Genomic DNA, 24,837 nt, shown 5'->3' on the forward strand with positions numbered 1-24,837 from the left:
CTCCCAGCTATATGCAGGAGCCTGTATTCTCCCTGCCTTGCAACACACCCTACATCACAGCCAGTGTGCTTGCAGGGTTGAATTGACACACAAATATCTGTCAATCACACCAAATTCATTGGGTTAAACTTCCATCACCCAGAGCTGACCCTTTCCTACCGGAGGAAGTAATGAGCTAGAAATAAGTGCCATCTGAAGCTGAGTCTAAGTAAATCTGTGATCATGGACATTTTAAGCCATAACTTCCTTCGGTTTGGGCTTTTCGAACAGATGGATACTCTAGCATGAAATTGACAAGATTAAAAATGGAGCGCTGGTTTAATACACACGGCTGGAGAAATGGCAGGGGCCATCCATGGAGCAGGATTCCCAAATCTTGGCCAGGCAATTGCCCAGCCTTCACAGTGCCCCAAAGCAAAGCAACTGCATTTCTTTCTTGGTCTTCGATGTTGGCAAAGGGAAGACAAATGAGGGTGCTCCAGTTTGGGGACGGCATGAATGAAACACACATGTCCATAAATAAACCAGGAGCCCTCCAAACATGCTGCTCATTTGTTCACACAAAAGCCAAGCTGGCAGCCCTCTTGCCGAGCTGTGTTCACAGTTGGATCCTTAATGCATTGTGAGCGTTCAATCAAACTTTTAGTGGTGAAACTCGGAGAGCAGAAAGCCAGCTAAGCCCAAATGGTCCCTTTGCTTTTCCATCTTTTGTGGCTGCCTGGCTGTGCTCTTATGGGTTTTGTTGTCAACAAACTCCTGGCTTGCCTTTGAGCACTCCAAATTATTGAAAATGACTACAGCTTAAGACTGGCAGGATGATTGTTAAAAACAGCCCTGGCATTAATCATAGCTTAAGAGCTTTTGGAAAAATGATTCTAATTCAGAAGGGGTGGCTTACAAAGAGGCTTGTCGAAAGTGGAATTCTGAAAGGCAAAAAGCCTCCTTGGTATCCACACCTGGCTTCGTCTGCAATCCAGCTGGCAGAAGTGGGGGGAGGGCACAGCTTACCTTACCCGTCCATCCCATTTGAGACCATGCTGGGTTTTCTGCATGAGTCCCACACCACCCCGACCCTTCATCTGGGGACCTTGAGATGGGAAAGATTTCAGGGAGAGCCCACAGTTACAAGTCTTCCTGGCAGTCCTTGGAATAAGGAAGAGGTGGCCGGGCGCCTTGTTTTCTGTCAACAGTTGGAATGCCTTAGACCAGTGCTAAAATAAGCTGTGTGCATAGAGGCAGCTGCATGGGCAAACACATGGTCAGCATTTGCTACAAGTCTTCCTGGCAGTCCTTGGAATAAGGAAGAGGTGGCCGGGCGCCTTGTTTTCTGTCAACAGTTGGAATGCCTTAGACCGGTGCTAAAATAAGCTGTGTGCATAGAGGCAGCTGCATGGGCAAACACATGGTCAGCATTTGCAAGGAGCCAGGCGGGCAACGAGCTAATACTTCTGCCTTTTGCCTGCCTGGCACAACAAAGGAGAATGATTTTTGCCATCAGCATTCTCCCTATCATGGAATCATTGCACAATTTAGTATGATTAATGGTTTCCATTTAGGAGAAGCTGAGAATGAAAACAGTGGGGAAGTGGTGGCACTCGGCTGGAGATGTTTGCGGCTGCAACTAGAGTGAAAGGGAGAGAGACACGGCCGGTGCTTGCCGGCCCGTGCCCTCTACTTTTACTGCCCAGCATGATTGGGGAGACACAGTGGGGCAGAGAGACACATGGCTTTTGACATGCATTTGCAGAAACACTCAGAAAGCTGCAACCTTGTGAGGCACTGTTTGCTGTTTCATTCTTGCAGCCTTCCCAACATTTGTGACTGAAAAGCCACTCCCTTTTGGCCTGCCGTAGGGAATTTCATTCCCAGAGGTTCCTACCTAAGGGCTGGGTCTGAGAGTCAGGGCACAGTGATGAGGCTGGATAGCTGAAGCTAGCGGAACTAACTACACCACTTCTTGGCATTCCTTATGGTCACATGGGGATGCCACACAGGGAAGGGAGGACCCCACCCTTGTGCTGGGATGGTAGTGGTGGCCTCCATCCAACACAGCCGTCTGTCTCTGGAGCACCCAGGCTGGTGGACCTAGTCTTAGCTCTCATCAGCTGGCCTTCCTGGGAGTTCTTCCTCTCCACTCAGTAGCATCATTTTCTTTCCATGGCTGTAGACGCTGCTTCTTTTCAGATCATGCGGCTGCTGCAGGTGAGTGGTGAGACAAAGGGTGCCATAGCCAGAGACATGTGGGTGCTGATAGAAAGAGAATTCAAGAGGGCCTGCATTTTTTAGCTACAGCCTTTGTAACTGAAGCCAGAAAGGGAGAAAACTGGTGATCGTGGCTGGGCCTAATGCGACTCAAGGCCCTTCTCGTTGCATTGGTGTCTCTGCAAGGAAATCTATTATTTTCCATAAACTGTCTTAAGCATCTCCCGGGCTACATTTCTGGCTGTGTTAAGAATCAAGCCATCAAGAACAGCTGTGAATGTTATACACTTTCAGCAGCAGCAATGGGCTTTGGCAGGGAAGTAGGAGCAAAAAAACCCAAGTAGGACATTTCGGTTGACAGTAATGGCATTTTCCCTTCCTTGTCCAAACGATAAAAGATTCATGCTCCTAATTGCAACACTATAGCTGCCCTCATCACTTTATTCTGGGAGAGGAGGTTAGAGAAAACAGGCCTAGAGAGAGGGAGAGAAAGAGAAAGAGAGAGAGATGGATAGTAATTTCATCACTAGCTAACAGAGACTGATTAGTGCAGAAGACTCCCTTCCATAGCAATACTTTTTAATCAGGTCTGCTGTGTCTGGGCAAGCAGCTTTTGTGGATTAGCTAGACTCGAGCCTGCCAGCCTCCGTTGCAAGTTTAAAAGATGACATACACAACTACAGAGAAAACAAACCAAAAAGAGTAATAAAGTCACACATTTCAATATTCAGCAACCATTAAGGGATTTAAATATTTGCTCGCTATTAAAGGCTTTCATTAGGCTCTTCCAACATCAGCTCTGGAAGACTGAAATATCAATTACAGATCAATTTTCCCCCTAAGTAAACACTAATGCAGGATAAACAGTATTAGAAGATGCAATCGTAACATTGCTGACTTCAGGATGGACTTCCTGCTGGTAACAGCAAGTTTAAACATGGTGATTAATTAACCTGAGAAGATAGCACTTAAGGAAGATTTAAGGTGGTCACATCTGAGATATGACTGTGAGCCAGTGCACGTTTGGAGAGCAGCTGGTGAAGTCCTGGCCCAGCACATGGGTTGATTTGCCCCTCGTTAGTGGTACTCAGTTTCCCCAGCTCACCACTTCAAAGGATTGGGAGGGAGTAAATGGGAGTAAATTGTGCATGCGTGTGAGAGAAAAAGCAGTAGACTTGCAGTTCCTTGCTGGGATTCATTCCACAATTAAATATGCAAGGCTCAAGTTGTATTTCCTGGTACTGACCACGAGGGGCAAAGGGCATTTTACGTTCACTTTGGAATGAAAAATAAAAAAATATAGTTTCCTGTGTACCAAAGAGCCTGGAAGCTGAGGACTGGAGGACTTGAAAACAGAGAGGATTCCTGCTTTGAGGTCTCATTTCAGGGGCGCTCACATTATCCTTGGGCCTAACACCCTCTTCCTATCACATGTCATGATGCGGGGGGTGTGGTGGGAAACTGAATCCTGCAGCTCCTATCAGAGGCACATTTCAACATTTTGAGATGAAAACAAATAAAGAGCATGGTTTGAGTTTTTCTAACTTGCCATACCTCATTCTGAAGGCCCCTCACAATATATGATAGCAATGGCAAGGCTTTGCTTAGCCATAACCAAAAGGCGCTCCCCGTAAAGGGGAAGAGACACTCTGCTCCAGCAGGTCCTTTAGAATGATGGAACCAGTAACACTAAACTCAGGTTCATTGCTTCAAGGCCAACCTCAAACTGGGGATGAACTTAACAAATATTAAGGTCCGAAACACAGAATCGGTGGCCCATTCAGACTAAATATAAACGAGTCTCAGGTAACTAGGTGCTTGACTATCCTTCTGTAATCAACCACTACTTGATGAGTGCCTACTATGTGCCTGCCAGTGACTTTAATATATTGGCCCACAAGGTCAGTTGGATGATGACTGAGAATCCCTTCTTCCTTCTCTAGTACAGTGGGTCAGGACGTCCAAGTGCTTCATTTTGAGAATTTTTCCAAACCCTACATGGGTGGCTGTGAATACAAATTTTACTCTGAAGGAATGTGGCTGCCAGCTCTTCATGTGGAAGGGCCGTGTGTTTGGCATCCTGGCAAAACACAGGATGTGTGTGCGTATGGGTCTGAAGCATAATTTTATAATGACACAGAAATGCTTTCACTGAAGCAGGGTCTGTCTACCTGTAGCACAGTGACTGCATGGCTGCCTTAAGGTTCTGGATGACAGAATCAAAGGAACATTTCTCCATAGAGTAAGTCCAGAGCAGTACAAGAATTACATTTCAAGTAGACAGAGGACAGTGAAAGATTGCACCAATTAACACCTGCATATCACCTCAGGGTTCCGGTTGATGTATTTGGAGAATGCAACCAGGCCAAAACATTTGTGAAAACCCTCTGGTGGAAACGATGGCCATTTTCACTCTTGTACCCAATAAAGGACTGGGCAACTTATCAAGCTCTTACTAACCAGGCTGCTTCTGGCGTCTCTCATTTGCATACCCTGCGCTGCAATGTGCAACAAGTTGCCACCTCATGTCTGCCTCAGTTCAGTGAACTTCTGGGGTCCCTTCTCTGTAGGTTACAGTTGAATCTTGACACTCATGCTACAGACAAGGGTGAGAGGGGTGGGGACACTGGACACGCTGAGTCCCACAGGGCCTGGAATAACTACGCTAAGAAAGGGGCCATTCCACATTCTAAGATGAGGTTCACAAGGGCATGATGTGTCCGTCCACATGCACAGGGGCCCAGAGTTCCCTCCAGGTGGGAACCACTTCTTGGTAGCCATGGGTCATCTCTCTTTCTGATCATTTGCCTCTATCCTGTATTATGACTAATGTGTAATGAACGCTTACTGTGTCTGGCACCTTATTTGCTAAACACTGACTGCTTATCTCATTTCCGTCTCCTAACAACCTTTGAGGTTATGCTACCTGACAGAGCAGGAGACCAAGGCCAGGTAGGTTGGGTAAACTGCCTGAGATTTCACAGCTAACAAGTGGCGGGGCAGGGATTTGAATCCAGGCAGTGTTGCTCTAGCCTGTGCTCTTGATCTCTATGCTGTATCACCTATATGGGCCTTTTTATACAGAGAAGATGAATTAGTGTTCCCCAGTACTCCTTGCCCTTTGGCAGAAGCCAGGAGAGGTCACTGGAAGCTCCATTCCCCGACCTGGGCTCTGAGTACAGCCATTAGACTGATCCACCCCCTGCACACATAACTGATTTCACTTAATTCTTCCCATAAACATCAGCAGGCTGACTGGGCTATTGCCCTGTCTATCTTTGACTCACCTTCCTTCTCTGATAAACTATCCTTTAAGATTCAGCTGGGGTCTGGCTCCTGCATGAAGCTGTCTGACTCACCAGCCTTCACTGATCTCTCTTCTTCGAGAAATTCCCACAGCACTCCCTGGGCTCCTTACCTATAAGGTGTGGTGTGGCATCCCTGGCTGAGGGTCAGCCTCCAGAGACCACCTTACACTTCCCTGTATCCCTCACAATGCTGGGCATACAGCGGTTGCTCAATAACTGCATATTTGATTAACTGATTTCTTTTTTCTACAGCGACAGGCTAGACAACGGGCCAGGACAGAAGAGGCCAAAGTGAAATACAGCCTCTGGCTGTTCTGGAGCTTACCTTTTCTTTCACTGCTGAACTTTCCCCATTACCTGACCAAGAGAGAAAAGGGGAACTCAACTGCAGCTGGGTGACTGGTGGCAACGGGCCAGGACAGAAGAGGCCAAAGTGAAATACAGCCTCTGGCTGTTCTGGAGCTTACCTTTTCTTTCACTGCTGAGCTTTCCCCATTACCTGACCAAGAGAGAAAAGGGGAACTCAACTGCAGCTGGGTGACTGGTGGGGAGAGGGGACTTTGGGGCTGGTCAAGTATTATCCGCGCAGTTATAAGATCAGCCACCATGAAGTGCAGTCATTGTTCACTTTGGCCTGCAAGGCAAGGACGATGACAACAGACCGAGTCCTGTGGTCCCCCCAGGCCTGGAGGTCTCAGCCACCTAAACAGCAAGTGAGAACAATCTGCAGGCGGCTGAACCAGTCTTCCACAGCTCACACCTTCGTGTGAAAGGGGAGAGAAGTTTAAATGAAGAAGGCAGAATGAATCGTTAAGACACGAAATCCCAAAGTAGGAGACAGGTGGAGCAGCCAACACAGGAGAGTTGGTGTGGGTGGTGGGTGAAAGAGGGGGGTGAGGGCAGGAGACAAATCCATGGGAGGGGCCTGTCCCAGCTGGCCCGCCACTGCGTCTTGCGCACCTGCACAAATTCCTGAGTCCACGTGGAGGAGCCCAGACTCAGCCAGGGCACCTGGTTCACCTGTCTGCTGAGAGGATAGAAGAGAACAAGGACAGGACGGATGAGCAGAGAAGGAGAGAGAACGCGGTCCCCAGAACCCAGCCACAGCACTTCCTGGCATTTGCTGCCAGTGTTCTTGGCCCGCGCAAAGTCCTAAGGAGGAAGCTGGCACCAGAGACCAGTCTCTTCTCTCGCGCTGAGTCGTCCATAAGAAGTCCATAAAGAGATTAAAGGATCACTTTGTAACATTAATTTTTTTTTTATTAAGAAGACAGATATTTTATAGTACTTCTTTTTTTTTTCTTTTTTTTTGTAAAAATGGTATACATGAACCAATACAAAATGCGAATGAGAACATATGGATATGGAGTTTCTTACACTGTAACATTGTCCATGTACACCTTAAAAACAGAACTGGCCTAAAGGGAAAAATAAGACGTCGGTGTGACTAAAGAACAAGCTTATTTGGCATCAATTATACATCCTTCATTATTTTATATTCCTTTAAAAAACACAAAAAACAAGTTTGTTCTTTCTTCACTCTAAAAAAAGTGATCAACCTGTACAAAGTAATACTCAACAATACATTTCAAACAGTGCACTGTATACTTAAAAAATACATAAACCAATATACAACTAAAATCGATAATTTCCTGTTTTTGCTTTGTTTTATTATTATTATTTTTTTTCCAATGTGTGGGGCCTACGCTTTGCAATCTACCTGAGACGGAAAACACCAATCAAAACACATGAACCTGAGACATGTCAACATAGTAAGCCATAAAGTTACATCAGGAACACTGCACTACTGTACACTTTTCAAAACAGAAAGATGGGAGGTCCCAAAAATGAGATGCCAATTCTGTGAGCAATAGCAAGTTTTTTGTGTTTTGTTTTTTTTCTAAAAAGAACTGAAAAAAACCTTTCAGTTTTCAACAACATGCTAAATGGTTCTCAGCCTTTGATATGGTTGTATTATGGTTAGAATGGGTGCTAAGGGCTCGGAATAGAGCTGCACACTATAAAATTTATTGAAAAAGGGATGTTCGTTGTGGCTTTTTGTCTTGGTTTAAGTGCCTAAGGATAGGAGAGGGGTAAACAAAATGCTGCTCGATAATGGATTTTCTTTTACATACCAGTCCATTCCCAAAAGGCCCCCATATTGCAATGGTTCTATCAAAGGTTAAAATAAAGACGAGAAAAATAAACACACTTTCAAATAACAAAGAGTTGACACTTTTTCCCCCTTAAATAAATCAGCGTAAGTTTTCCACATAATGTAACAATAGTAAAAATGCACCTTGCAAAATCCAAAATTACTCACTGAAAATGTTATATAATATATATTTATATATATATATAGAGATCTATCTTTTTTGATGCCATCTTTCCTTAGGGACTGTTATCTGGAGTCTGAAGCCTTACCAAAATATATGGTAAGAGTTTAGTTTTTGTCCTTCAGGACTACTTCTAGATTTCCTAGACGTTTCAGTGAAAATCCCCACATTTCTTTAAAAAAAATGTCAATGGTAACTTGACTCCTCTACCTTTTCCCAAGGCTCCCCGTCTAAGATATGTTCAAGGTAACTTATTTTAGTAGCTATGCACTATGGCTGCCATCATGCGAGGATCAGTAATTTTTTGGCAGATGGTTCTTAAGGCTGAGGAAAGAGGCCAAGGCTAGTGTATGAAAGGTAAAAAGATAAAAACACTCACATTTGAGTTTTGATTAAGTAACTGAAAATCCCTACATGCTGTTTTTCCACCTCTGCTCTGACCTTTCGAGAACTGAGATCGACAGCAGACCAGTGTGAGAACAACACCGGCCCTTCTTTTGTCCCTCCTGCCTTTGTCAAGCCAAATTGGAAGGAATGAAAGTTTCACACGGATTCGGGTTGGAAATCCCAGCATGACAAATACCTGTAATATACAGTACATGCAGGCCACACCCTACTGCCTTCCTAACTATGCACAAAGGAAAAAAAAAAAACCCTGTCCCATTCAGTCATTCGCACAACACACGAAACTTGCTTTTTCCTACAAATTAGTGAGAAGTAAGGCCGATTGGGAAAGGTGGATGGAACCATTTGGAACAGAAATAACCAGAGCAGAACTATCTTTCCCCCCTCCCTACTTCCCCTCCTGTGGCAACTCAAATTTGTCCACTTATATAAAAGCAACAGACCTCACCTGTCAGGGTTGTTTAGGGTATACAAAAAGGAGTCCTCTCTGCCCCAAACTTTTCTGGACAGTGTGGGGTATCTATACTGAGCCATCTACAGATACAGAATTAAAGACAGATTCAATCTCATTGTGACACACCTCACTTGCAGATAACCCTGTACAGTAATGTAGTTCCACAGCAAATAGAACATTTTCTGAATCACAGTCTAATTTTCTAGTCTTTACTGCTCTAAGTATTTGAAACATGGGCAGCAGCAAAGAGGTTTCATTGTTTGTTCACCCAAATCTTTACGACAACAGAGAAGAATGCATTATGGATACACTAAATTCTGAACTATGAAATCTAAACTGTGCTGGTTCTCCTTTTATGAAACTGAATTTTGAACAGAAAGCAGTTACCTTGAAAATAAACAAAAGAAAGTAAAAACGATAACAAAAAAGGGGAGGAAAAAGGTCTAAGGAATCCCAGCAGGCAAATTCCAAAATGGGAAATTTTGGAAAAAGTCCAAAAATTTTTTTGGGAAAAATAAATGCTCACAAAGGAAAGTGGGGGAAAAAAGGAAACGCAACAAACAAACAAAAAACAAGGCACAGAATTTTCTGCAGTCTACTGAAACTAAATCCAAGTATCCAAGTTTGACTTGGTAGGAAGAAATAAAAATTTAAAAAAACAAACAAACAAAAGAAGAGGTGTCAAACAGCAGAATGTACTTTTCAAAGAACATTTTTTTTTACACAGCAAATCCCAAGCCTTCCCAGTCTCGCACCTTTCCACCCATTCATAAAAAAAAAAAAAAAAAAAAAAAAAAAAAAAAAAAAAAAAAAAAAAACCACACGAATTTCTCGCAAGTTCCAATATCACTGTCTCTTTATCATCTAAATAGGGCCAGCTGGACACCTCATTGAAACAAAAAGGCTTTTCTAGATGAAGTACTCTTTCTTTTCTTCAGAGTTGTTCTGTCCTCCTTCTGCATTGATTATAGCTGTGTCTGCGTCTGCTGCGTCATCGGCTCCTTTGGCTTCATGAGTGAAGTATGTACCTGAAAGATGAAGGGGTAAAGCACCGTGACTGTCTGATGGCCTCTGTGTAAAGTGGTACAGAGATGGCAACTTGCTTTATGGCCATCATCAGCCGAAGTGGTGTGCAGGCGGCAGAGGGGAAAAAACAATTGGAAGAAGAGAGCGAGGGGGGTGAGACAAATGGGATCCGGGGGTTCCAAAGGCACCACTCCAACTGAACCGCTGCGATATAATTCAGCAAATGAGACATTAGAGCAGTGATTATGACCAGAGGATGTCAGCAGAAGAAGACGTGAGTGGGAGCTAAAAATGCAGAAAGCTGGAGAGCTGCTGACTAACGTATAAACAGTAAACACCAAGGACCAATGACCAGATATGTGCACGTACGTGGTTAAAGACCAAAGCAAGGAAGAGCAATTAGCCAATAAATGAATTAGGGCCCCTGATGATGCATCTATCACCATCCCCAATCGTTTATTTGAACCACAGTCTCCTGGCTTCATGCGTCATTATTGCCTACCCGTAGGTGAGCCTGTGCGTGAACTTGCACAAGTGTGGTTGATGTTCCTGTGCCCTCTGTTTCAGAGTGGGGTTCCAGATTGAGAAGCAACTGCACATTAAAATGGCTGGAATGAGGGCTTGGGATGTGTCTTAATGAGCAAGTGATTCTCTCTCATCATGTAACTCTAGCCCGGACCCAGATTCATGGATTTGCTAATTGGCACAGCCACTTTATAATGACAATAGACAGAACGTTACAAAGTTGGTGACATGCTTATCACCAAATCCCAACAGTTTACACGGAGAAAGACAAGGACTGCACCTCAGTATGGTAGGTAGGCAGAGCTTAAACTGCCTGTCATAATCAAATAACCCTCCTCCCATTATATGCTGTATTCCTGAAGATTCTTAAGTTAAAAATGCCTGAGACATTTGCGGTATTTCCAGGTTTTCAAAGTGACAAATCTGAGCAAAAGGTGGTCACATGCTTCCCTCCTGTCTCCTTTTGTCTTTTGTAGAGTGATGCACATGCTCTCTCTCCTTGGCCCCCCACAGTGGCTGCTCAGACTCTGCCCTGCTCTCTGGCCTTTCCTTCCTGGCTCTAGCAAGCTAAGCTGCGAGGCTGGGAGATCTTGGCCACACAGACGGCCTTCTGAGTTATGGGCGGAGGGCGACGTACAGACAGCTCTGCAAGTCCCAAAGTGTTTTCTGCCTGAGACGGGCACTTCGTATCCTAAAGGCGGTTGTCAAGTATGTTGGACCTCCACTGCTGTACTCAAGGGAACTTCCCCAAACCCAAGTACTACAACCAAGCAGTATGCAATTGCTTAGAAAACTCCACAAGCTCAGTGCACAGTGCTTGAGCAAAGTAACTGAGAAAGACAAGGGCCGACAAAGAAAAGGAAGAATAAATTACCAGGAGGGAAAAAGAGGATCAGAGCAGCATGGGGCAGAGAGGAGGAACATTAGAAAAGATGATTGCCCATCCAGACTGCACAGCTAAGTGTGATGATTAATGGCAATTTAAATCAATTGCACTGATAATTTTAAAAATACATATTTATGTGGCTTTTAAGGCAAAGAATTTTCTTTAACCTGGGCACATCAAACTAAGGAAGTCTTTTAGCCATTGGGACCAGCTTACCCAGAGTTCAGGGCCAGGGAACATGGCTGGTCCACCTGCCTCCCAGAAAACAGCAGGTTGTGGGAGTGCTTTTCCCACATTTATCATCGGGGGGTTCACACCACACCTTGTACACCATCCCCTACTTTATCCTTTTTACTCTATCCCCAATGGGCTGGTCCACCTGCCTCCCAGAAAACAGCAGGTTGTGGGAGTGCTTTTCCCACATTTATCATCAGGGGGTTCACACCACACCTTGTACACCATCCCCTACTTTATCCTTTTTACTCTATCCCCAATGATGGAGTGTAGAATAACAACTCTATAAAGCTTTATATTTAGAGAAAATCCAAATCAAGGAATGCTACTCATCAACTCCTAGAGTCCTAATCAGCAGCTGCTAAGATTTCTGTTTTTTTCTCTCCCAATTTCAGGAATCAGATAGGCTGTGGGGCCACACAAATTAAATTGCCTATCTAGAACAACCTTGTAAAGTCCCCAAACGCAGGGGCTGTGGGGACATGTTGCTCCTGCCTGCCAAAGCACCTTGCTTACCTTTATGTCTGGCAAAATAGCGCCCCAGAATGATGAGCAAGCACAGCATGGCGAACACCACCACGGCCACGACGCCGCCAATCACGGCATGATCCACTGCCCGGATCGAGCCTTCCTCACCTGCTCGAGAATCTGTTGAGATCAGAAGAGGAATAGGGATGTAGAGCTTATTACAAGACACCAGAAGCCCCGGCGACACTGCCTCCAGGGTCAGAAGGTCACCTTCTTTTTTAATAGAGGAGTCAGAGAGAACAATCGAGATGGATCAAGTTACACTGAGGGAACAGACTGACCTGTCCAATGCTGAATTGATCTGTTCTCCCCCACGAGGCAATTTCATTCTAAGTAGCATAGGAGTGCTAATGCATGTGTAACAAGCTTAAGAAGGCAGAGAGGGAAGAAACGGAGTCTATCCAGTCCTGACCTAGTCTTAGCCTTCACTCTATCTGCATCCAGTTGCAGATCCTAATTAAGGAGGCCGACCTAACTATTTGAGGGTGCTCTGAAAGGCACCTTTAGGCAATAACTGGAACTGTGGAGGGGAAGATAGAGCCCCTTTCTGTAGATGCCCAATGATTTATCTCTGATAGGTATAGGTAGCACATACATGCTTAGGAAAAGTAAGGAGCTCTAAAGCCATAGCCACCTAGAGATAAAACAAGTATTATAAGACTAAAGACAACTGACATGCTTGCTACATCTAGGATGTATGAGGGAGTAAGCCTCAATTTCAAACCTAAAAACCTATTTCAAAAAAGACAGCAAGGAATAATTGTCCATTGCCATGGAAGATTTTTATTTTATTTATTTAACACCTCACGATGCAATTAATTTTCCTTTATAAGCATCACTCCCCCAGGATGTCGTCTTCTGCCTGAGGAATGACATGTTTGGCTGGGGAACAACTCCAGAATGAACCCAGAATGAGCTATGGTAATGCAGAATGGATGTATGGCAGGGTAAACAATTTTAATTTAGGAATGTGGCTACATCACCCCTTGCTGAAATCCTAATGGCACCCGAGATTTATAATGTAGTAAAAAACAATTATTCTCCTGTTGATTAATACATTAACATTTTGGAGTGGAAGCTAAACCATTGTCTTTTTTTTTATTGAGTCAAGTACGACACCTCCATTAAAATGATTTACTAGCTGTACCTTACAATTTAAGCACAGCAGCAACAGAAACGGTAAAAATCTTTTAACTTTACATGATTTGTGAAGTCATATGTGAAGGATTTACCATTTAAATCTTTCAGTACAAGAAGCACATGGCCTATAAATCTGTCCCCTTGCAGTTGCTGGACGCCTAAGAGAAATGCATTTCACCAAGAAGACTGAGAGTGCAAATTCAAGTCAATTTTTAAGAAAGATTTATCTCTGTCTCTCTCCAAAGAACAGAGCAAATCTCTGAAGCCTCCACCTCTAATAATATTTGAAGTTTATCGATCAAGTGTACAGATCCGTGACAGCTAAAGGTAATGGTGCTCTTTTGAGCTGAAACCTGATACAACGCATTCAGCAGGAGGGCATGATTTACACTTTCTATCAATATTTCCAATTCTGCTCTGAGATTAAGTACTGAAGGATGTGGGGAAATAACTCGTGACTGAGGGTTCCACGAAAAGTGCTTTAATTAAAAGAGTTTAAATTTTTAAAAATGGAGTATTTAAAGTGTTTCATTAAGTTACCACTGAAGGACTACAGAAAACCCCCAAACACAAACCCAAACAGAAATGCCAAATCTGAGGCAGCAGCAGGTTGCCCAGGACAACGGGATGATGGGAGTTTAATTGGAGGATGGAGATGGGTTGGCGGCAGAGCGCACTGCAGCCAATTAGCCCGCTCCGTGAGGTGCGAGCCCCTCCAGCAACGCGTCTAATAAGCTCGACTTGAGACGTGGTGGAGAAGAGTCTCCCCCCTCAGCCAACAGCGCTGCCCACCGCAGATGCTGTGGCCTCCATTGTCTGGAAAGGCACTTCAACAAGGCAGAACTTGGCCGTGGCAATTTTATCTTTTTCTTTTAGAGACAACAGAGCTTGCGGAAGGGGAGCGCTCCCTGTGGGGTACTGCTGGACATGGGTGTCTGCTGCAGGAGGGTGCTTTACACAATCGAGATGCTCACCCCAACTGCACAAATCCAAAATTGCTCACGGGGGGACAAAAGTGAACAGAAAAGCCAGCAGGATGTGTTTTCCTTAGGGAGCTGTCAAAATAGGGAATCTTGTGGAAATGAGAATTAACTAATCTCCAATTGCCATGAGCTTCAGACCTATTGAGATTTATGAGTCTTTCAACAAACTCTGTAAGTCTTAGAATGGGGTGAAGAAGACAAAGTGATACTAGAGGTTGAGGAGAGGGAAAAGTTAGGTATAAGAGGCAAGAGGCAGAAGAGATCTCATCCTGGGAAGACTGAGAACAGAGAGAAGCTCTGAGAAGCTGTGCCAGGTACGGCTCTAATCCATTTGGGGAAAGGTGTTCTGTTGTTCACTGTTAAAAGACTGCCTCCTCTATGCACAGTCACAAGAACAATCTAGAAGCCTAAGAAGAGAAAGCCAGGATGGGGGGAAGGTAGAACAGGGAGAAAGAGAGAGAGAGAATCTCTGTGACAAGGAACACATTAAAAAAAACCTCCCCCAAACAAAAAACCCTCACAGGGCATGTATCTGTAGAACTGAGCCAAAACCATTCATTTGACCTTTTCTCCCCATGAACTTAGAGCTAAATATGCGTGGTGTTGCTATTTTTTACATGCACTTAGCCCAAATTAAATACCTAGGTTCTAGTTATCTCCCCCACCTTCAAGGACATACATATTTTATAGATACTTATTTATAAGGGTAATCTCTCCAGCTCTTCTCATACTCACTTTGATCAGAAAGTTTACTACCACCAGTTAATCACCAAGACACTTTTCCTGCCTTCAATTACTACAGATGGACACAGAGGGTAACTGATGTTTAATTTACAGGGAACACTGCCGGTCAGGAGCTCCTCGCCGCCTCTTCCCACCCCCACTCCCACCTCCTGGGTTTACTGTGGGAGCTATTAATAGAGTTGTGCCCATTCTCCAAGCGCCTCCGTCATGGCTTGGCCTCTTAGGAGGAGCAGAGCTGTTTCCAGACTCCTCTCACGCCTTTCTTGTTTCCATGTGTAGGATGGGTGGGAAAGTTTCTATAGTGCTATTAATTGGCTCAAGGCAGGTGAGGGATGGGGCAAAAGCTGGTTACCTGCTGTGGGTAAGAACTGCCCGCACCTGCAGGCTGATGCCCTGCACGTGATATGAAGCAACCGCTCAAGATGCTACACAGACAAGCACTGGGCTAACAGAGAAGGATGAAAGCTGGAAACTGAAGGGATATCGACCACCAACAGGAGCATGGCTCCAACAGTCCATTGGCCTCTTGACTTTTCCTACCCCACTCATGAGGCAAGAACTCTGATCGGTTCCTTGAGAAACTACTTCTAAGTGGAAAGGCTATGGCTTTCACCATCAACCAAAGATCTTGCTCCTCTTAATTAATGTAGCAGAACCTTTCGTTCAGGTCCCATGAAGTGCCATCTTTCCTGGGGACATCCTCTCCAGATTTCTGGCTCCCTTTCTGAGTCAGGCAGACAAGGAAACCAGAGGCAGATTCTACAGCTGCCCCCAGCTTCTCAAATGAATAATAAGTGTGGGCATGTAAAGCACTTATACACATGTCTGGTCCTCAGGCAAATGGACATCTCCTTGGTTTGCAAAGTCATGTTTTCTTGTTCCCTAAGAGGCTACAATTGTTCCTCTTAGTAACAGGTATAAGAGTGTTTCTATTCTGGGACTAAGCTCTATCCCCATCATCCTGAAAAGTAAAGCCATGTTTCTGCTTGTTGTATGGTTTTAGCATAAAGGTTACCCCAGCCTTGAAAAATCAAGTATGCTCGTGTAACACAGTTGAACTGGAGTGAAGAATCTCATCCAAATAATCTCACATGTGACCACAAGTGAATCAGGCCTAGTCGTTGAATACTTGTAATCTGTAGATACACACTGTAAACGCTGGCTGGTGTTCATTTCAACACACACCCTGCCTGCCTGTCCCATCCCATCCTGCAGCCACTTCTATGGCTCTGAGTACGATAGATAAATCACGAACTGTTTAGTATTTGTGAGTGAGCTTTTCTTTTGGCAAAAAGCTGAAACAACTTGGCTCCAGGTGAGAGTTTACAAGATGCTTGCAGAATGTTAAGTTGCCTACTACTGCTTGGGCCATAGCTTCAACCGTCCTGGGCTCGCTTTAGCATCTTAGAAATTGCAGGGCAAAAAATCTCAAAGAAACTCCCAAGAATGATGCCCCAAACTGCTCAGATTTCTCCACTTTGGGCCAACTGACCTGGCCCAATCCATTCATCAGGGGCAATATGAAGGAGGAAAGTTCTAAAGGCAGTAGTTCCCTAGGGCCTGACAAAAACGGTGATTGCTAGTGGAACTTTAGTCTCCTTTTCCCTCCCTCTAGGGGACTTCTCTTTCTCTAGTTGCTTTCGCTCCTCCAGCTTCTTGCCAGTTGTCCTTAATGCAGCACTGCCTCTGTTAAACAGGGCTCTGCAAGAGCTCCCGGTTTCTTTAGCTACTTTACAACCTGGCATGGGACGTGTAACACAAACTGCCACACAAATGCCATAGTCATCGATCTGTGATAAGCCTAGAAGGCTCTGCTGCCAAAGCAGGCATCCATGGATATTTGGGGAATGGCCAGTCTATCCTAGACAAACTGCTGGCAAATGGGGACTTGGGCAGAGGAAGTCACTGAGCAGATCCCCACAGCAACTGCAGCCTGCCCACCCTGAGGGCCAGATTCCGACGTCTTTCTTTTTGCCAAAGGGACACCAACTTCTCTACCTCTGAAGCGAAGTGTGATACAGTGATTTACAACAAAATATGTGTCATGGGGCACGACAGCCACACTGCACTGGCTTATGCTCACACCTCAAACATCCCTGGCTCAGGCTTTAAGGCACATTTAGCCAATCTGGGAAGATCTGGACACTCCCCTTAAATGCACATATTCATTCTTTTCATAGGTCTCATCTTAAAAATTAATATTTAAAACATGGGGAGATCCTAGTGATATCAGTCATCCTTCTATTTACCGGACAATTCAGATGTTTAACCTTCTGTACTTCCCCCATCCATGGTGACTGGGAAAAGAGTTAGAACTGCTGACCTTTTCCAACAGTTCTGTCACTTGATTCAGTTTTAGTATTTTTCCTGGGCTGAGGTCTTGCCGGACAAGACAGTTTAATTAAAAACTCTTAGAATTGGTATCTATAATGGAAATGCTGCCTCCAGCTTCCTAGGACTGTAGGGATTAGTCTTTCTCAGAGAAAGCTTAATGACTATGATGTCACTGGCTACTTCTTGCTAGGAAGAAAGAAAAAGCCTGGCAGCGAATTTCCCAAATTGGGAGCAAAAATAAAATTTGACCTCAAAAACCAACCAAACTAACCAAAATCAAAAACAAAACACACACACACACACGCACACACACAATCTAGAACCATCTGAAAAATGTAGCTACTCACTCGTCACCTATTGTAGCCCCGTCTATGGCAGCAAAAATAAGCGTGCATTTTAAAGAGCACAACTTTATTACTGAAGGGGAACAAACTGAATGGCATGCGCTGACAAAATGCCACATTATTTGCTAATCCTAATATGTTATTCTTCTTTAAGATTTGCTTTTCTCAGCACCAATTCAATTATAGATGCTACAAATCCTTCTGACATTTAATTCCCTCTTGTCAGAGAGTAGTAAATGTATACAGTACATGCACAGCTTTCCCATTAAGATGTTAATATATATTGGAGCACAGTAGCCTCTATGCAGCATAACCTTTCTTTTCTGTCTATGAAAGTGGAAGGGGAGGAATAAGCGTAAAGCGAGAAAATCACGAAGATTCCCATATAGCATCCTAAGCGTTCAGTACTATCCATCAGCTGCATTCAGTTCTAGCAATGTAACTGCAGCTATTCTAACATTTCAAATGAACTATGTTAAGCTACTTCAAGGAAAACTGCAGTGATCATCCTCCTCGTGCCACCTGAAGCTCACTCGGTATGCGTTCATTTAAATTAGAAGTGCTGCACACGAATTGTGGCTGTACTTTGTCACTACTTGGTGGTCAGGACTCAGGACTCTCTCAGGCTGTTACTGCCTACATTACCCCCCTGAAACAGGCCCGAATGAGGGGCAAGTCAGGAGCGCATCTCCGGCATGGCCTGCTGTAAAGTGCATTGGACTTGCCATCAGATCTAGGACAGAAGTTGGGCCACATAACTTTTCTCTGTAACTTCAGGCAGGCCAATCAGCCCCTCTGAGCCATTGGGCACAATGATATATCTTATAGGGTCACTTTGAGAGGTCTACATGTTGCCGAATATGAAAGTGTCTACCTGGCTCCGGGCTCAGAGTATCATAGGGATACAATTAGAATTTGCCAATTTTAAATCTGCTATATTAAAGCCTAAGGAGGGTTTTTCCAGTTATTATCATTGACCCAAGGCAAATAATTATCAGCTGCTTAGCGGTAAGGGCTGTGCTGCATTCTCAGCATTGCTCACACATGGTAAGATGCCCAGTAAATACTCGCTGAGTTGAAGTCAGCAGCTTTCTTTTCATTTGTAGACAGAAATCCACATTGTAATTCTATGGTGGGCAGGCTGTGGGCCTGGCAGCTGAAGGCCATCAAGTTCAAGTTATGATTCAGGTGTGTCATTTCAGTATTGGATTTTAAATACTTGTTGTCAGCTAAATGTGAGAACAAGTGGGGTTTTTTTTTTTTCAATGTTGACTCTTCTCCCCTTCAAGTTACTTGATTTAGTTAATTTAGCCAACAGTGGAATAACTTGATGTAACACATGTAAATCGTCCCAAGGCACTTAGCATCACCAGAGAGACCGAAAAGCCACACTTAGGAGTCCGCTCTACTCATCTCCTAATAATGAGGACTTGGAAGCATGATCACCTTTTCCATTTCATGCAACAGGACGGCACTGAGGATGACACCAGAGTTTTCCTTAAAGGGGCATCCACCTGATAAGGAGGACAGAGTGGCCAAGTATTTCCAAACATACATTTCCCACTAGAATCTCTCTCTGGAGAAAGATGCTTCAGTGGACCTCAGGCATTTGGGGGTGTGAGGAGGATGGATTAATGAATATGGTGAAGTCACCCCAAAGCAGTGTCCAACCTGTAGAACTGGAATTCATGCTTTGTGTTGTGGTCTGCCAGCTTTTTCAGTTTGGAGGAAAAGTTCCTATTTGATGGTCTCCTTCCTCCCCATGGTGGAAACAGGAGGATGTTGGATTATGGGAGTGATCAGCAGTATGATGAAGTTCAAACTCACATTGTGGGGAAGTCACAGACAAGCTGGCATGGACCCACTATGACGTTTTTATTCTATGGCCTTGAACAAAACTGAATTTTAAAAGGGAACCTACATGGTTTAATGTTTGCCAACTCGTCACATTCCCATGGCATTTAGGACCATCTCAGGGGGACACAGATCCCATAATTTAGGGGAGTCAATGGGACAATGACACTGAAAACATCAGAACAGTCTTTTCTGAAGGGCAAAGAGCTTGATTAATGCTGGAAAAAAAATCTTTCCAGGTCAGTCAGCACACAGCCCTACGCCCCATGGGCTACAGAGAGCCTGACTCCTTCCTTCTCACTCCCGAGATGTCTGAGCTGAATTGAAAGGCACCAAGGAGAAGAGGATTCCCAAAGACCCCAAAGTGTGGATTTCACAACGGAAGGATGACCACTCTGAACCAAAGTTCCTATTTCCTCTAGAGGTGGGGAAACCCATGTTCAAGTTCTTTCTCTTAAGTACATCACTTTACTCCTTTAGCCCCCCTGCCTTTACAATCTCATGGGATTTTCATGAAAATCCTCCATGGCTGGCTCACTGTCATTCATTGGGTCTTCCTGTCCCAACAGCTTACTCTGGTGAGTTTTTCTCCACTAGCCTCTACCTCCTTCCAGCCTCAGTCCCTCACATTCACTTCCTTCAGTTTTATTTTTCATAGCATTTGTCACGGTCCAAAATTAACTTGTGTTCCAAATCTGTCTCCCATCAGCATGTCATTGTGGGAGAGCGGGGCCTGGCCCGTCAAACCCATGGCGGCTCCAGCTCTGGCTGGGTCTCCTCTGCTCCTGCGTCCCTGGTGTCCAGCCCACAAGGAGCTCAGGCAGTGTTGTAGAATGGATAAAGACCAAATGAGATAATATATGTGAAAGCATTTTCTAAGCTGTAAAGTGCAAGACAGATACAAGCTAAATCATATCACACTTTAGATTTATGGGCCATATCTTTAACGTCTCTATACTATACAGCCCAGCTGGTTTTTGATGTTTTCTTTACTACCATTATTGTCACTATTAGTCTACAAAGGAAATGAAATAGCCTATTTGCCAAATCTGGGCCACATCTTATGTGGGGGTCAGGAAGGAAAGGGTTCCCCCTAAATGCTGGCAAGTGACAAGTTTCCCACACACATTTCAAGCAAGTTGAGCCAGGACGTTAGGGTACTCCCAGTAACCAGATGGCCACAGATTCCACCTCAGGACTGATATCTGGCTCCAAAGTCCTTTAAGTGCTTCCATTATCTATATTTAGATTATATTTTGAGCTCGTGTTTCCTTTGTAATCCATTTAGGGGACTACAGTTGGTTCACCTAGGTTTCTCCTTAATACCTTGGCAAGGGTCATTAAAGCCATTTAGAGTTTGCCTTCCACGCATACTTGTTTGTGGATTGTGAGGGAGATGTTGTTTCCAGGACAAGAGCCGAAGCATGTTTTGGAGAATGACGACAATTCTGGAATGTCTCGTCGGTGCCTCTACTTCAAAAGCAGAAGGCCGATGGCTTGCTCCGACTTTGCTGGAGGGCCACTCTTGGGCATGCTGTGTATTTCCCACCTCATCTACCAAATAGTTCCCAATGGTCCCTCTATTGCTGAAGAGAGGGAGGCAGTTGGAGACATTTTTAAAAAGTGTTAAAATAAAATAGAAGGATAAATATGCTTAAAGCTATTCTATTCCACATGGGTGGCAATAACCACCAGCTGTCACCAGGAAACAGCAGATGTAATTGATAAAACAATTCAAAACTCTTGTGGATCCATCACCAATAAAGTTAACACCCCAAAAGTAAATGAAAGGGTTCAAAGTAGAACTGGATAAGCTCCCCAGTCCTGCCAATAATTAAATCACTGAACTATATGCAAGCATGATGTTTTTCTGCAGATTCAAAGAGGAGGATCAGTCAGGCGACTTGCTCTGTTGGGTGAGGACAGAGCACCATATGTTGCTTATGAAACCGTCATTAACTGAGGCAGCACTGGTGAATGGGGAAGAGGGGGCTGAGGGGCAAGAAGACCATCATTATTCAGTATATAGCACTTATCCGTAATATGGAAAGGATGAAATTTCTACTCTGATGCAGCAGGGAATGGATGATAATATTATTCATTACCACAGTTTAGCATTAAATGTGCAACACCTACTCTAATTTATTGATGGACTGTTTAAGACGGGTGTTAACCTGTTTGTCTTGTATTATAATTGAATTCAGTCTCTAGGCTACAGAAATTTGAGAAGTTCATCCTTTCTCAATCAATATGCTCCCCTTCAGTGACCCATTTCAAGACAGCTTCATAAAAAATAATGTATTTTGTTTTAATAAATTTAAACACTATGACAGCTGCTCAATTTTTATTGGTTGTTTTTTTTTTCTTCAGATGTCTTTTTGCTGCCGAGTGCAGCCAAGCTCACAATCAATAGTAATTGATTAATCAGCATCCCCTTTGAACAAAGGTGCTAATCAGTTTTTGATTAGTTCATCAAACCAGATGCAAAGGCAGCCCAGCCCCACCCAACACAGTTCATCAGTGTTCTACATGACTTATGGCCCCTGAGCAGTAGATGACTGCAGTGTTCCTGGAGGGCATGGGGGAAGGGGGCAACACAATTATTAACATAACTGAATTATTATGAACACAAACAGTTGTTGGTTTATTGCTCTTGACTTGGGTGATGGGTCCCTGCTGCAGTAATATCCATCACCCAAGTCAAGAGCAATAAACCAACAACTGTTTGTGTTCATAATAATTCAGTTATGTTAATAATTGTGTTGCCCCCTTCCCCCATGCCCTCCAGGAACACTGCAGTCATCTACTGCTCAGGGGCCATAAGTCATGTAGAACACTGATGAACTGTGTTGGGTGGGGCTGGGCTGCCTTTGCATCTGGTTTGATGAACTAATCAAAAACTGATTAGCACCTTTGTTCAAAGGGGATGCTGATTAATCAATTACTATTGATTGTGAGCTTGGCTGCACTCGGCAGCAAAAAGACATCTGAAGAAAAAAAAAACAACCAATAAAAATTGAGCAGCTGTCATAGTGTTTAAATTTATTAAAACAAAATACATTATTTTTTATGAAGCTGTCTTGAAATGGGTCACTGAAGGGGAGCATATTGATTGAGAAAGGATGAACTTCTCAAATTTCTGTAGCCTAGAGACTGAATTCAATTATAATACAAGACAAACAGGTTAACACCCGTCTTTACTACATGACAGGCATACAACGGTGAACAAAACAAACATGGCCTCCTGAAGCTGCCACTCTGTAGAACAATTCAACAGCTGAGCTCCAACTGGGACATGCTACATAACAGAAATGTGCTAGGGTTTGACCAAAGCACAGTTAAGGACTGCACATCAACAACCAACTATCAAGGGAGTTGCAGTGAAAACTCTTCAGGAAGGGGCAGCATGGGACTTTTCTTTCCAATAGATTGGAGTAAATGTCCTCAGTCCTATGCCTTAGTTTCTCCACTGCAATGACAAGGAAGGGGCCCTGCTTACTGATTTATAAATGACTGATTGAAATGTTTAAGAAGCTGTAGCTAGTTTCCAGTGAAGTCCCACAACATCATGGGACTTTATGTAATTGTTTAGCTCTTACTACTTTAAATCTCCTCCCTACCTCCTTTCTGGGATATGCTTCTTATTCTGGATTAGTAACACCTAAATCCTGGAATCAAGCATGAAACCTACTTTTGCAAGAGCTCAGTGTGCTGTGAAAAAGGTCTGTGGTGGATAATTAGTTTACATCATGGTGTGTGACAAAACAATTGTCCCCCCTTCCTCCCTGCCCTTCTCCACCCCCTTCTTCTAAGATAACTATGACATGGCCTTTCTAGTCTATTCCACAGAAGTAGACAATCAATATGAGTTTGTTTGGTTTTTTTTAATGATCTTGTCACATAATCCAACATCTTTAAACTGCTTTGTAATGCAACAAAATTTCTTCTAGGACATAAACATTATTTTAAGCCACCAGACAGAATGGCTTTAGTACAATCCCCAAAATAACTTGACCTCTACTGCATTAATAGCATTGGCCCCAATCTGAAATATAAATATCACTACCACAGGGAAGAGTAGGGGGTGGGTGAGTGGGGAGGAAGAAAGTGTCGACAAAAATTTGTTTTTTAGTAGTCTCAAAATCCTCACTTGCTACTTGATTGCTCAGCAAACCAAATGGCCATTTTGTAGAATTGGACAGACACCCACAGGTTGGACACTGCAGTGCCTTACCTAATGACTAGCCCTTACCTGAGAGGTCCTCACTGTCCAGTTCTTCTGCGGAATTGGGCAACTGAGTAAGGCCTTACAAGTAAAAACAAATCGTTTTTCTTTTCATTCCTCGAGGGACATAAACAAAACACTTAAGAACTGAGGATGAATTTCTTAAAAAACATGAGCCAAATCTCTTGCTATCTCTCTCCTTTTTGGATAGCTTGAATGCATTAATCCATAAGTACATTTCTTCAATCATATAATTTTGTTATTGATACACAATCGAGGCAGAAAGATTCCTCAGTCTCCACTGTTCAAAGCACATGAAACATGAAGGTGAATGTTTAAAATCACTCATTCATAACAGCATGCAAAAAAGTAAATAAATAAATAAAGCTGATTGTTAGCTGTTGATGCTCTGATATATCTCTTAAATACAAATGTATTTAGGTGTTACATACTGATATATGTAAGTTTTATTTCACATTTTACTGTAGATTGAAATCCTTTGCCAATACTGACAAGCACAGTTCATTATCAATTTATGATGATCTTGGATCACATATTTCAAAATGCCACAACATCTGTTAACTGCAGATTGCAGGTTATTCCTTCATGAGAAAATCTGATTTGCAAAATGATTTTTTTTTTAAAGAACCTCGTAAATCAATGGTATTCCTGAAAAATGAAACCCTCAAAGCTGAAAAAGCAGTTAGGTCAGGAGGTAATCAAGTGGGGGCTTGCAATGCCGGTATCCAGTCAACCTCAGTGTTGGCCAACTGCGATGGTTCTCGGCTAGCTCTGATTTGAATTAAAAGAGGTGAAGAAGGAAGTAAACAACGGGAGGCTTGTGCTTTATTTCCAGGCTGATCCTATAACAAAGTTTATTAAGCAACACAACAGGTGAGACAGTCGAGGTAGCCTTTACACGTTCTTTGCTGTTCTGTTCAAAAGTCCCGTCTGGTTGTCCCTGAGTCTCTAATTCACACACAGCTTGTGCTTTATTTCCAGGCTGATCCTATAACAAAGTTTATTAAGCAACACAACAGGTGAGACAGTCGAGGTAGCCTTTACTCGTTCTTTGCTGTTCTGTTCAAAAGTCCCGTCTGGTTGTCCCTGAGTCTCTAATTCACACACAGTTTGCTTATACTTCTCTAATGGGATTTGTCATTTTTGCAGATGTTTGTGGGCCTATTAGACTGCAAGGTCTTTGAAGACAGAGGCAAGTCTTGTTTATTTCTGTATCTTTCCCTTTTCCTGTATAGGCAAGCATAAAGTATATTCTCAGCAAGTATTTGCTGAATTAATGGTTTGGGAG

General features: G+C 43.6%; 1 protein-coding gene across 1 annotated transcript in view; it reads right to left on the bottom strand.

The window, feature by feature from the left end:
* Positions 1–6,776: 6,776 nt before the first annotated feature.
* The window catches only part of CADM1 (cell adhesion molecule 1), a 64,781-nt gene continuing 46,720 nt past the window's right edge, over positions 6,777–24,837 (bottom strand). The window contains exons 8-9 of the mRNA XM_008575092.1: positions 11,893–12,024; positions 6,777–9,733 (exon numbers count right to left, since the gene is read on the bottom strand). Coding sequence (XP_008573314.1) covers positions 9,615–9,733; positions 11,893–12,024 — 251 coding nt within the window. The 3' untranslated portion in view covers positions 6,777–9,614. The remainder of the gene's footprint in view (positions 9,734–11,892; positions 12,025–24,837) is intronic.

Source organism: Galeopterus variegatus, unplaced genomic scaffold (genome assembly GCF_000696425.1).
Source record: "Galeopterus variegatus unplaced genomic scaffold, G_variegatus-3.0.2 Scaffold1131, whole genome shotgun sequence".
Taxonomy (NCBI): domain Eukaryota; kingdom Metazoa; phylum Chordata; class Mammalia; order Dermoptera; family Cynocephalidae; genus Galeopterus; species Galeopterus variegatus.